This window comes from Thermothelomyces thermophilus, chromosome 1 (assembly GCF_000226095.1).
Source record: "Thermothelomyces thermophilus ATCC 42464 chromosome 1, complete sequence".
Lineage (NCBI taxonomy): Eukaryota > Fungi > Ascomycota > Sordariomycetes > Sordariales > Chaetomiaceae > Thermothelomyces > Thermothelomyces thermophilus.
Window position 1 is genome coordinate 4,433,739 of NC_016472.1, and position 12,606 is coordinate 4,446,344.

General features: G+C 56.8%; 5 protein-coding genes across 5 annotated transcripts; 3 read left to right on the top strand and 2 right to left on the bottom strand.

The window, feature by feature from the left end:
- Nucleotides 1-534: 534 nt before the first annotated feature.
- MYCTH_2296492 (uncharacterized protein) lies at nucleotides 535-3,763 on the bottom strand. Its single transcript, XM_003659393.1, has 4 exons — nucleotides 3,399-3,763; nucleotides 2,194-3,268; nucleotides 863-2,104; nucleotides 535-785 (listed from the first exon to the last, which is right to left on the bottom strand). The coding sequence occupies exons 1-4, from the start codon at nucleotides 3,518-3,520 to the stop codon at nucleotides 639-641; spliced, it is 2,586 nt and encodes an 861-aa protein (XP_003659441.1). The 5' UTR covers nucleotides 3,521-3,763; the 3' UTR covers nucleotides 535-638.
- Nucleotides 3,764-4,695: 932 nt separating this feature from the next.
- On the bottom strand, nucleotides 4,696-6,054 carry MYCTH_2313703 (uncharacterized protein). The gene is made up of 2 exons (XM_003659394.1): nucleotides 5,178-6,054; nucleotides 4,696-5,115 (listed from the first exon to the last, which is right to left on the bottom strand). Exons 1-2 carry the CDS (start codon nucleotides 5,871-5,873, stop codon nucleotides 5,029-5,031), a joined length of 783 nt encoding a protein of 260 aa, XP_003659442.1. The 5' UTR covers nucleotides 5,874-6,054; the 3' UTR covers nucleotides 4,696-5,028.
- Nucleotides 6,055-6,837: 783 nt separating this feature from the next.
- MYCTH_110510 (uncharacterized protein) lies at nucleotides 6,838-7,646 on the top strand. Its single transcript, XM_003659395.1, has 2 exons — nucleotides 6,838-7,157; nucleotides 7,236-7,646. Exons 1-2 carry the CDS (start codon nucleotides 7,038-7,040, stop codon nucleotides 7,437-7,439), a joined length of 324 nt encoding a protein of 107 aa, XP_003659443.1. The 5' UTR covers nucleotides 6,838-7,037; the 3' UTR covers nucleotides 7,440-7,646.
- A 376-nt stretch (nucleotides 7,647-8,022) lies between these two features.
- On the top strand, nucleotides 8,023-11,080 carry MYCTH_2296499 (uncharacterized protein). Its single transcript, XM_003659396.1, has 3 exons — nucleotides 8,023-8,372; nucleotides 8,496-10,559; nucleotides 10,632-11,080. The coding sequence occupies exons 1-3, from the start codon at nucleotides 8,177-8,179 to the stop codon at nucleotides 10,754-10,756; spliced, it is 2,385 nt and encodes a 794-aa protein (XP_003659444.1). The 5' UTR covers nucleotides 8,023-8,176; the 3' UTR covers nucleotides 10,757-11,080.
- Nucleotides 11,081-12,550, top strand: MYCTH_2296502 (uncharacterized protein). The gene is made up of 2 exons (XM_003659397.1): nucleotides 11,081-11,648; nucleotides 11,744-12,550. The coding sequence occupies exons 1-2, from the start codon at nucleotides 11,404-11,406 to the stop codon at nucleotides 12,243-12,245; spliced, it is 747 nt and encodes a 248-aa protein (XP_003659445.1). The 5' UTR covers nucleotides 11,081-11,403; the 3' UTR covers nucleotides 12,246-12,550.
- Nucleotides 12,551-12,606: the final 56 nt, after the last annotated feature.

Below are 12,606 nucleotides of genomic sequence, written 5' to 3' on the forward strand. Positions count from 1 at the left end.
AGGAAGTCGAGTTGAGACCGCAGCTCTTTGCTCGAATCGGCCCGTCCGAGCTCATACCCGGTGTTCCCTGGACAGGCCGAGTAGCAGCGAACGTACCCCCGGGGTAGCAGGTAACACGGGGGGTTTCCGAAACAGGCAACGCGATCCCGAAGACCGCGCCGGCGATCCCCCGCTTCACTCCATGCTCGGGTGCGCTTGCACGCAACTGCCGCCCGGGGCCCCGCAGAGCCGCACTCGGTGGTATAGTACAAAAGGGCCGAATGCGCTTGCGAGGTATTCTAACCAAGGCATTGGAGCAACCCGCAGCGCAGTCTCAGACCGCGGCATTGTGGCTCACGTGGGAAACCCTGTACATACAGTCCTTTTCTCTCCGAATAGAACTGTAGCTGGCATTCTGAAACGGCTGCCTCCTTCAATTATTCACTGCTAGAAATGAGTGAGAATGGGGGTTGTAGAGTACTTCGATACACATAAGTGGGGATCAACCGTTGACATACCACCGAATTCTATCCGAACCCCTTCTGTTTGCTCGTGACCACCCCCATCGTTTCCCTCGGGTACCACCCACACAACCCTATGCCCGATTACCCAGTATGTAAACTTCCTTTTTCAAGCCCCGTCCATCAGACGATGGCACTTCAGCTCGACCCCGTCAAATCCAAGCCATATGGAAATTGAGCACCATCCTGTGGCGCTTGTTGCTGCGAGAACTCGGGGTTTCCAGGAAAGAATTGCAGGGACTCGCCGCCCCAATTTACGCTCTGAGTAAAGTTCTCAAACGATTCCTGAACATAGCGAGTTAGCTGGAGGAGCAGAAACAGCGAGAATCAGGGAAGGCGGATCCATTCCAGGAACTACCTACCCAATCGAAATTGGTCGAAAAATCCAGGTTATTATTCGCCATGTTATCAAACATGGTCAGTGGTGAATGCGCGCTGTCAAAGCCGAGCATGGGGTTGGAGAAGTTTGTTGGGGCGGCACTTCCCATCCCCATACTTGTGCTCGGGCCGTTTTCAGCCCCCCCGCCCGCATTCGCTCCGTTCAGGCCCAAGTTAAGGTCTCCGTACGATTTGTTCACGGAGGACTGAGCCCCGCTGAATGTGTTTGCCAGTCCTGGCCCCGACCCACCGGAAAGCATGCCTCGCGTCGTGGCCTCGAGCTGCCCCGGTAGCAGGTCACCCGAGTCGCCAGTCCTAAGCGGCCCCGAGCTGGATGATAACCCCATCGGGCTCGCAGGCCCGTCCGCACCTCCAAGGCGTTTGATTTTGTTGAGCATGATATCAAGGATATTGGACGCTTTAAACGCGTCGACTGAGGTATCGGACAATTCCTTCCAGATATCCCTCGTCAGCTCGAGCCTGTCGATCATTTCCTGGCGCTGCTCTCTGGACCAGAAGTACAAGCTTTGGGCGTCCTGCTGTCCCGCCGGCCCCTGGCCCGCGTTGTCAAAGTGCAGATCAAGTACGATGACCATGGCGGGGAGGAGGAAGTCCTTCGTCGCAACTGATGTGAAGAACCACTTGACTGGATGGAGAAGCCCGCCGGGCTGCGATTCCCGGTGGAGCGTCGCCAAAATTCGCAGAGTCTCTAACGACGCTTCGATGGCACTCCGACGCGAGTGGGCATATCGGGGGTTGTGCCTCGCTCGTGGCATGTACTTCCTGTGGAGCAGGCACATGATTTTGAGGTAGAGAATTTCTAGGTGGAACCTGGCCATGATCAACGTCAGCGGAGCGTCGCAGCCTTCGAGCGGCTGCATCCGTAGGTGAGGCGGAAGTCCAGCCTTGAAGTCGCGCAACTTGGCATCGAATCGGAGAATCTCGTCATAATGGACCGGGCTCTTGACCCGGCCCGTAGCCTGCAGGATGGTGCCGAGCAGATCACACAGTTTGACCTTCTGGACCATATAGCTGACAGGTGTGGGCTCAGTGTTAGGTCTCGAAGGCGGGAGCACTTTCGTATCCGGACCGAACTCTTCGTCGTAAATGTTGTGGGGTAGCTCGGTGTCGCAGTCGTGCTCGGATATCATGCTCGGGAGCGATACCTGATGCGAGAGAATGATATCCATCATTCTCACCAAAGCCCAGGTCCTGCGTCTCATCTCCTGCGTGAATAGTGAGAAAACAAGCCTCAACAGATAGAACCTCAGAGGAGACATGGATTGTGGGACTTTGAGCCATGGGATGAACATACCGCTTCAAAGGGTGTGAGGGTGGAAAACCACTTGCCGTCACGGTGATAGCCCATCCGTAGGGCGACCCGTACCACCATAGCACTGATGATCCACAAGCTCAAGTCGGCATCCCATCGAGAGGAATACTCGCAGAAACCATACAGCATCATGGCCTCCACCGTATGCTGTGTCGGTTTGGTATAGTCCCCCGCGACCAAACACTGAACCGTCCTTAACCGATACTCATCTGCCAGCTCAAGCGCCCGGCCCTTCCACTCAGGGGGCTCATCTCCAACCTTGTGGTAACTTATCAGAGCCAGGCACATGACCGCATACAGCAACGCCAACCACATGATTGACGTCTTTGATGGATCTTGCCAGTGGTCTCGAAGCTGTTGCCAAAACGTTGGAGCGTGGAGGATGTTGACAGCGTTATCCATCGAGCTAAAGTACCTCGAGCATAACGCTATGATCTTCGACTTGGGTGGCAACTCTGCCCGGAGTTCGACCTCGGTTGCCGGTGTGGCACCCATTAGCAGGGTGGGCGGCTGCTTGGCTGTCGGGGGTTTTGCCAGCTTGATTCTCTCGTAGCTGGTCTCTAGATCCTTTTTATGGCTCGCGAAATAGTTCTTGACCTCGGCTATGTCAAGCAGAATGGTGTGCCAGTGTTCCTCCCCGAGATACACGTGCTTTGACCGAGCCGGATCCATCTTCAAGACTCCTAAGGATTTCGCAAGTCCGTCGTCAACATCGCTTTCATCGTCCCCCTGCACTTCGCCGTCATCATCGTGGCCTTCGGCTTTGGCTCGTAAGGAGCTGCTGTCCGCAGTAGAAGGCGAGCCGTTTGAGGCAGCGCCGCCAGACGATGTGGAAGAGCCACCAGGCAACGATGATGCGTCGATGTTGGCACCCCCGTGCATCAAGGAGAGGACTAATCCCTCCAGCCGGTTGATGCGGTTCTGCATATCATCAGGAGTCGGTTCCCCTTGGCCCTGGTTCTTCCTGCGGGATACGGGGGTGGCATATGAGCACGAGAGGGTGCCGGCTCCCTCGCGCTTAGTGCAGTTGCCACATGGGTGTGACCTGTCGCACTTCCTGGGCCCCAAGTTAGTCTTATGGTATTAATGTCCGACACAATCCTGATCCAACTGCTTACAATCTGGACATATGGTTAGCTGGCTCAACAATGACTGGCGGCGCGGAAACATGCTTAAAAACAGCTCACTTTCTTGTTCGACAAGGGTAACAGCTGAGAGGTACTCTGTTCCTCTTGCGCACCACCCGGAACTGCTCTTCGGGTGACCGGCTGGTGGTCAAGGCCGTGGCTGAGGGCGGTGTGGGCGTCATGTTTTGCGCGCTGCTTGCTGCCGTAAATTGGCCGATCAAACGAGTCTCGAATCTATCACAACCACCTGTCCCAACAGCGCGTTCCTTGGCTCCCCTTAACTTTGGCCCTCTTCTGTAAGCTCAAGCTCCTTGGAAGGACTCAAAGCCGAAGCGCGAGAATCGAGCAGCCGACGCGGCTGCTATCAGGAGCTATCAGAACGCCTGGCTGAATTACACTGGGTTCTCCTGCTCGCCTAAGCCCACACTGATTGATGACGGCTGAGGGACCTTGCACCCAGCGTGAATACGACTCCCAAGAGACGTAGAGATTCGGGCGTCGATGCGGCGCAAGTGTGCTCACTCGAGAGCTTTACATTGATTTCCGTCGAACCGCGGCTGGTTCGATGGGCTGATGGAAAGCGCAAAAAAAATTCAGGCTTGGGTATATAATGAGGCGAGGCTTAATCGGTAGCGTTAAGATTGGGATTCACTCCGTCGAGGCGTAGGCTATCCGTGCAACTCGCGCAAGCGGGCCTGCCGGTTGATGGAAGAAACGAAATGAAAATATGCAAGGACGGCGTTCGCGATCAAACCGATTCGCTCATGGAAAAGATGAACGATCAACTAGGACTGAGGATGGGGGCGATGATGTTCGGCGGTGGGAGCCTGGATCACTAGTGGGGCAACATTCATGCAAGGCCCCTGCGGGGTCGCAGCGGTTGGGGTCGCCCTGACGCAAACGGAAGATTGGGCAAGAAGGAGGCCCGTCTTGCCTCTGCTACGCTTTGCCACGCACCTCCAGAAACCTAAAAGGTGCTCCGCTAATTACCGGTTGGATACCTACTATAGGCCGAACCTTAAAAAGAGAGAAACTGATGCTGTGCGCAACGGAGTCCAACCTACGAATGATGCAATCAGACTCGAATGTCTAGGCTCCTCGACACCGTTTTATAGACTTTGTTAAGTCCGTACGGAGTACATACACACAGACTCCAGAGTGCTAAGGACGAATCATATTCTCCGCATATCGAGCTACTCGCAGTATATGTTTCTGCACAACAATGGTACAGGTGGAAAGAAACTTCGCCTCAACCAGTTCCACGTACTTCATCAGGATCCGACGTTTGTCACAAGGTCGGCCAGCGATAAAGGGCCTGCCCGTCCTGTGGTTGGTTGGAGCATCGAGAAAACAAATTGTGGCGCAGCTTATTAAGCTCTGGTCCATGCTACCAAAAGGTAAGCCACATGAGTCACACGGTGTATGTACCTCCATTCCCCTCATTCGACGTAACAGCTCGAACCACAATGTGCCCAGTGCAGTGGAATCTCACCACTCTTCCCCCCCTTCCCGTCCATTACGCCCAATCGTGAAGCGGCCCAGACTCGATGGATTCCAGGGAAACAATGCCGCCTCGATTGCAGGGCTCGCTTCGTGGAAAACACTTCTTGTGGTGACGGGGTGCCATAGTGGACCACCGAGAGAGAAGTCGCGATGCTACACGATGGGCTGGCAGCAGGCGATAGACTGTTCAAGATGCCGCAACGGAGCCATCGCCATTTGCCTTGACACTGTACGGCTTCAAGAAGTCGGGGTTGCTTTCCAGTTCCTCTTTGACCTGTCCAGATGTTAGTACACTCATGGATAGGGCCCAACCGGTCAAGGGGGGTTGAAACGCACAATGTCAAGGCCGCCAACCAATTCACCATTCACCCATAGCTGCGGGTACGTCGGCCAGTCGGCGAACTCCTTCAGCCCTTGCCGCACCTCATCGTCGGCCAGAATGTTGAAGAAGCCGTACTTGACAGCATTGTCGCGCAGGATCCCCACCATTTGTCGCGAGAAGCCACACTTCGGTTCACTAGGGGTCCCCTTCATGAATAGCATTACGGGCGCCGCCTTGACCAGTTCACCGAGACGCTTGAAAAGCTCTTGTTTCTTCTTTTCCGGATCCTCCTCCGTTGTGACCTCTGCCTCGTTGTTCGCGGCCGACGTGGCCGAGCCGTTGTGGGCCGCCGTCGCTGCCCCCGTCTTGCTTGCGTGACTCTCGATGGCGTTCCGGACCTTGACGGCGCTGCTGCCGCTAACCGTCTCAAGCACCTCTCCATTCCGAATGAGAACGAGAAACGGAACGGCTGTCACGTTGTAGGCCTCGCTTATATCAGACAACTCCTCTGCATTGATCTTTACCCACGACGTCGACGGCGGCTCGGTAAGGGGGTATTCACTGGCCAAGGTCGAAAGCACAGTGGCCATCTGGGCACACGGTGCCGCCCATGGCGCGTGAAATGAAACGATCAACAGCGTGGATGGCGGCAACGAGGATACATGTTTCTCCCAGGCCTCCACGCTGGTAATTTCCTCGATTTTGGACATGGCCGAAGGTTCGGTAAGGGGAGAGCGGACCGGAGCGGACCAGAACGACGAAAGCGGCTGGGAACGCGGGATTGGGTTCGCTATGGCAAATGACTGTCCTGCTGGTGTTGAGTATGCCGTAGAACTGAGCGGTACGTTTCTTCTGATGAGCTGTCGGATGCTTTCTCTCGCGATAGTTAACGATTTCTCTCTGTTCGAGTGACCACGCCACTGGTTCAATGCGTTGCCCCACCGTCAACTTTGCCAGCCGATTGCGGATTTAGTCCTGGAAGGCTGATGACCCCGCATCCTCCAGACACAATCCGCCATTGGCCGAAGACGCGTTGCGTCATTTGATGGCCTCGTCCACACATCTTTCGCGCACCTTGAAGAGTACGGATTTCTACTTGACGGCGATAGCATAACAAGGCAAATCTCTGAAAAGAACCTTGATTACTCATCCTCCCATCTTGGACCATAGTATTGTATTTCTCAACTTCCGACTAAACCGAGGTGTTTCCCATTTTACTTCTAGAAGGAGGTGCACGCCTCTGTCCCAATGAACTTGAAGACTTCACTGCCAGAACAGTAATCACACATTCTCGCATCTACAATAGATCCGAATGTTACTTCGTGTCATAATGTATCGCAGTCGACTCGCTGAAAGGGACGCGACGTGCATGTGAAACGCCAACTTGACTGGCGGACTGGCCCAATTGTGGAGCACTCACTGTTTCAGCTAGGCAAGGGCTTCTTGCTCCAGGTACACATCCCAGGCCACGTTGCCACTTGTTCCAGGCTCTCCCAGCGCCCAAGTTTGTGACTTGATGGGTCGGTACGTGCGTAGTGCACTCCATGTCCGTTGGATGCGCTGGCGGGTGCGCTGTAATTCGTATTCCGTTCAGTGGTAATTACATTAGGTATATATAGCTCTATACGGAATAGTCTCAGTGAGGAGGCTTGCGACGCTCTATGCCCGACTTAAATCCTGGCAGATCTGCGAACAGCTCAATTTCTCTGCGTGGCCAAGACCTTGGCATTCAACGTCGTCCAATTCACTACTCCAGCGACACCAGACGACCTATAACGAGGACCCATACGGAGGTACCTTCCAAGCATACACCGCACGCCGAAGAGCTTTGATATTGCACAGAGCCCGAACCTTTCTAAACTGTCGGCTCAGCAATGTCTGCCCAAGAATATTACCAACAAGGCCCGGCACCCAACGGCTACGGCGGCCAGGCGCAGTACCCGCAGTCGTACCCTCAGCAGTACCCTCAGCAATACCCTCAACAGCCGCAGCCTGTAAGTACACTTCCCATGGCCCCGAGTTTACTCGCCGACTCCTTTCGATGTTGACATCGGCCGTTCCATTGATCGCAGGTATATGGTGGCCCGCCACCCCAGCAGGGCTATTATCCCCCCCCAGGTCAAATGCAGTACCAGGAGCAGCCGCGTCAGCACAGGAGTGGCGGCGGCGACAGTTGTCTCAAGGGCTGTTTAGCCGCGCTATGTTGTTGCTTCGTTTGCGAGGAGGGATGTGAATGCTGTGCGGACTGCTGCGAGTGTTGTCTGGAGTTCTGCTGAATACACCCAAGAGTCTCTCCACGGCGAAGAAGGTTCTGCGGAGGCTGTCGATCGGGGACCGCCGCCTCCATACCGACCGACCCATGTATGTACGTTGAACATGGAGGCGCCTTAGATGGGCACTTTTCAGTTACCTATCAAGGTCTCTTTGTAGTTAATACCTACCGGGTAGGTAAAGAAATGTCAAACTCGAGAGTTCTCTTATAAACTGGGAGAAGCCTGCCTTGTGATACCAGAAAGTGTCCGACTCTGCCACAGGGTACTTGTAATGTGCTTCCTCCATCAGACAAGCCTAGCGGGTTCGCTCTCGCAACTTGGGGTGGTGCTACAAATAAACTTTTATTGGTAATTCTTGGCCGACATTAGGCGACAATCCGGTGCACGCGTACTCTGTAGGTAAGGTACTTACAAGAATGCTACAAGATAGCACAATGGAACCTGGCACTTGGAAGACAGCGCCAGGCGCTACCTGGTTACTCGTCGGATTGGGGCTGTGGCGCCAAGGCCTGCCAAGAGTTTGCGAGCTCCTCCTCCTGCACAGCCTGCTCTCCCCCCCCAACCCCACCAACCCATCTTTGACGTCTACCTGCTGAACGGAAGCTCCCTCCAACTTCCCAGTTCTTGGCCACCTCCAAAGAAGCTGCTGGATCGCAAAGGCAACCACCAGCTCCCCTTCGGTTTCCTACTTCGTTGCTTAAATCTTCCTGAAGCGGTCGAGCTCCGACCGCTCGAAAACAATGGCGTCGCTGAACCTTTCAACAAACGGTCCCTCAATCAAGAGCAGCTACTCAAGCGTCATCAATGGACCCGCCCTCTCCTCAACCTCTCCGACCGCGGCGCGCTGGGCCCTCTTCACAGTGCAGGCGCCGCTAGTGAGCGCCTTCCAAAACACGGGAGCAAAGGAAAGCGTCCTGAAGGTTGAGAGCACTGGCGGTGAGTGACACGACGGGATGCAGACCCACGACTCCAAGCCCGCCGCTGCAGGCGGCCCCCGGTCGCTGATGAGTTTCCTTCCGTGGTTGCGTTGCGTCCAGCTAACTCGGTCACTTTGCGCAGATGGCGAGCTTGCCAACCTCGTCGAGGAGTTCAGCGAAGGCCGTATTCAGTTCGCTTTCGTTCGAGTCAAAGACCCAAACTCGGGTCTCCCCAAGAATGTGCTGATCGCCTGGTGCGGCGGAGGCGTCCCTGAGCGCACCAAGGGTTACTTTACGAGCCACACTGCTGCCGTATCTAAGGTCTTGCACGGCTACCATGTCCAGATTACAGCGCGCTCCGAGGCTGATCTCGTCCCGGAGGACATCGTGCAAAAGGTGGCGGATGCATCGGGTGCCAAATACTCGTCGGGAACATCCACACCAGCCCCGTCGGCGCCGCCCCCGGTTTCCAAAAAGCCCGTCTTCACACCGACAACATCCGGGTCTGGGAGCTCTTACAACCCGCTCGTCGCTGCGCGCACTCAGAGACCGGTGAACACTGACGATGATGGCTGGGGCGCGGACGCACCACCGGTTACACGTACCGAATTAGAGAAGGTCGAACCTGCCTACAAGCCGACGAAGGTAGATATCGCAAGCCTCAGAAAAAACAAGGACGACTCTCGGTTCGATACGCCCTCGAGACAAGATGACCGTCCGAGCGACATCGTGAAGGGGGGTTACCAACCCGTGGGCAAGGTTGATATTGCTGCGCTTAGGGCACAGGCGAAGCAGGATGATAAGCCTACCGTCGTGAAGGGCGCTTATGAGCCCGTAGGCAAGGTCGACATCGCTGCCCTCCGAGCGAGATCGCAGCGTCCGGCCGAGGAGGAGGAGTCGGCGCCGGCGCCAAAGAGCCTTGCCGAGCGGAGCGCCGCCTTCACATCGTCAGAACGTCTCACAGAACTGCCGAAGCCCAAAGTCGCAAAGAAGTTCGGTGCCACGCCCTTCACTGGCACCAAGGCTCCAACTCCCGTGGGGCTCGGCTTTGGCTCGCCATCAGCCCCTCCGCCGCCACCCGTCGGCTCCGCCAGCCGGACGTTTGCTGATCAGGGAGGCAAGACTCCAGCTCAGATATGGGCCGAAAAGAAGGGCAAGCAGGCCGGTGTGGCTGTCGGCTCGCCATCTCCGCCCGTCACTACACCGATCGCCGCCCAGAAGAGTGGCAGCGAGTGGAAGAGCGGCTACACCGGTAAAAGCTGGGCACCGGTACAAACCACCAACTTCGGCCGAGGCGGTGTGGAGAAGCAAAAGACGGGAGAAACAGAACGGTCTGAACCAGAGGTGCAGCAACCCGTCACGACGGGCAGCGGTGGTGTTTCTGCACTGCGTGACAAGTTTAGGGACGCGGCGCCTATGGGCATCCCAACCCGCTCTGTTCCGGATGCTGCGGCTGGGTCAGAGAACGAGCCGGCCCCGCCGCCCCCGCCCATGGAAAGTCGGCCTGCTGGTGGCTTTGCTCTGCCCGGGTTACCCTCCAGACCTGCAGCCCGGAATCAGGAAGAAGAGGAGGAGGCGGAGGTGGCACCGTCTATCCCGTCACGCAACTACGAGGAGCGTGAACCGTTGCCGGTTCGTGTTGCGATGCCGGTTCCCCGCAGTGCCGCACCCGAGATTGAGTCCGCGGCTGAGAGTCTCCCTTCCCGTCCTATTCCGGTTCCGCCGGAGGTGCCCAAGGAGGAAGAGCTCCCGGCCGACTCTGAGACGCACAACCCTCGAGCGGCCGCCGCAGCCGTGGCCGGTGTCACCGCTGCAGCCGCGGCTGGCGCGGCGGTAGCGCACGCAGCAGATGACACCGCGCCAAGCAAGGCCGACGCGACCAGTGGTGGCAAGAGGGCTTTGGTTCAATATGACTACGAGAAGGCAGAAGACAACGAGATTGAGCTCCGGGAGGGCGAATACGTGACTAACATCGAGATGGTGCATGACGATTGGTGGATGGGCACCAATTCTCGAGGCGAGAGCGGTCTGTTCCCCAGCAATTACGTCGAAATCATTGACGAAGAAGAGGGAGCCGCCGCTGCGCAACCGGCCGCCCCTGCGCCGGCCGCCCCTGCGCCGGCAGCGCAACAGGAGGAGCCTCCAGCTGCGACATCCGGTCCGACGGCGACAGCTCAATTCGACTACGAAGCTGCAGAAGATAACGGTACGCAGTCCCTCGGTTATCCCTGCGTTGAACATGACATCAAATGGGCGGCACTGACATATTATGTTGCAGAACTGAGCTTTCCTGAGGGCGCATTGATCACCGACTTAGACTTCCCCTCCGAAGATTGGTGGTTTGGTCACTACAATGGTGCTTCTGGCTTGTTCCCTGCCAATTATGTCCAGCTTAACTCCTAGGCTAGGAAGGATGAACTTGCCATGCGCAGGATATTCTCCTGGGAGAAATAAAATGGGACAGCGCGCGAGGTTGTAGTTTGGAGGAGGTGTGGTTTTCGTCAAACGTTATATTCAGGGGTCCAAGGTCGGGGTAACGGAGCATTGTCTCTGCTCACGGGCCTACTGCTCGCCTTTGGTAAGCGGGGACTCTCGGCCAGATGTTAGCACTCCATCCACTTCACAGCTGTTAAGGGTTGTCGTTCAGCCTAAGGTGAAGCTGGTGGCTGATGAGCTGATCCCGGCGGTATGACAAAAACTCACTCTAGAATACTTTCCATGGTAGTAGAGACGTGCAGTATTCGTTCTCCGCTATGGTTACTCTTGGTTAGTTTTGCCACGTGCTAAGAGCTGGTCCCAAGACGGGTACGGATTATATACATTATTAGTAGTAGACTGCTTGTGAGCCGAGCCACTCTTCTACTTTCTACTGCGCTCCAACTCGGCCAACCAGCCCCACCTCTGGTGCAACAGGTATGCTCATGATTCAACCATGGCCAGAACGTCGAATATAGTACTTGAACGATCAAGATTGTATCGTGCAGTCAACCGCGAAGCCTGCAGGACCTCGGGCGAGGAGAGGATTTTTACGGCATAGGCAGATACCTACAATGTACGAGCACACCCCGCCTGCGCCGCCGCCAAAACCGCCCGGAACCCGTGACGTGAGCCGGATGGGCACGCCAACCAGCGGGTCGGTACCGCGTCCTCCACCACTCCCCGAGGCCAGCACGACTGGGTCGAGTAATCCCGGGCTCTCCTCGAGTAGTAATATCGAGCACCACCACGGGTTGACACCGGAGGATGTCGCGGATCCCGGCGACAAGTGGCTCCCCAAGTTCTTGCAGGACAAATCGTACGTGCTTGCGAATCAGTGACGTTGCCTAGCAGCTGCCTCTTCCCCTCCCTCTTCCGTTCTCTCGGGCAGATGGCTGACGTGCGGACACACAGCAAGCAAGACCTGGCCGATATCCTCTCGGACCCGGCGCTGCTTTCGGCGTTGACGCACTCGCCGCAGACGATCCACCCGTCACTGCGGTCGTCACACGATGCCCTCCGGGCGGCGCTGAGCGAAAACATGGAACTGGCAGCCCAGCTGCTGGACCTTGAAGCGCGCCTTGCACACCAGCGGTCGGCCGCCCAGGCGCAACTCCTGGCGACGCACGTGCTGGAGCGCCAGTGGCGCGCCAAGCAGGGCGACATGGACCACGCCCTCGCGCCGTTCGCGCCCGCGAGCCTGTACCAGCGCCTAGCGCAGGGCGTGGCCGAGCAAGAAGGCGTGTGCCATGCGCTCGAGGAGAGTTTCCTCGAGGGTGAAGGGGACCGCGCCCTTGCGAACGAGCGCGAGGTTGGCGACTGGGTTAAACGGTATCGGGAGGCAAAGAAGCTGTACTACCTGCGCCAAGAGAGGAAGGAGAGGTGGGACGAGGGACGTGTGGGCGGATGGCGTTGAGGGTGACTGCTTTCGGGGAAGGGCGGACAAGAGAGAGTCTGAGCACATCGCGGGGCCGGGTGCTGGCTACCGCCAGAGAACCTTTGGCAACGAGCGGGAGGCCCAAGGATAGGGCAAAAGCACATGTCATATCTGCCACGGTTGACCCGCCGTCGACGAGACGGCAAGCAGTCGTTATATATCGAGCGAGGACGGGATCCGGTCTACAGAGTAATATAGGTATCTATCTCACTGACCCTCGCGGAACCGCGGAGAAACACAGGCGCGCACGCACTTCCCTTGGTCGGGACACACCAGCAATGCTTTGACCTCTCCTAACATTTGGCTGAAAAGGCCTCACAGCAAACACGGCGCGGGAAGG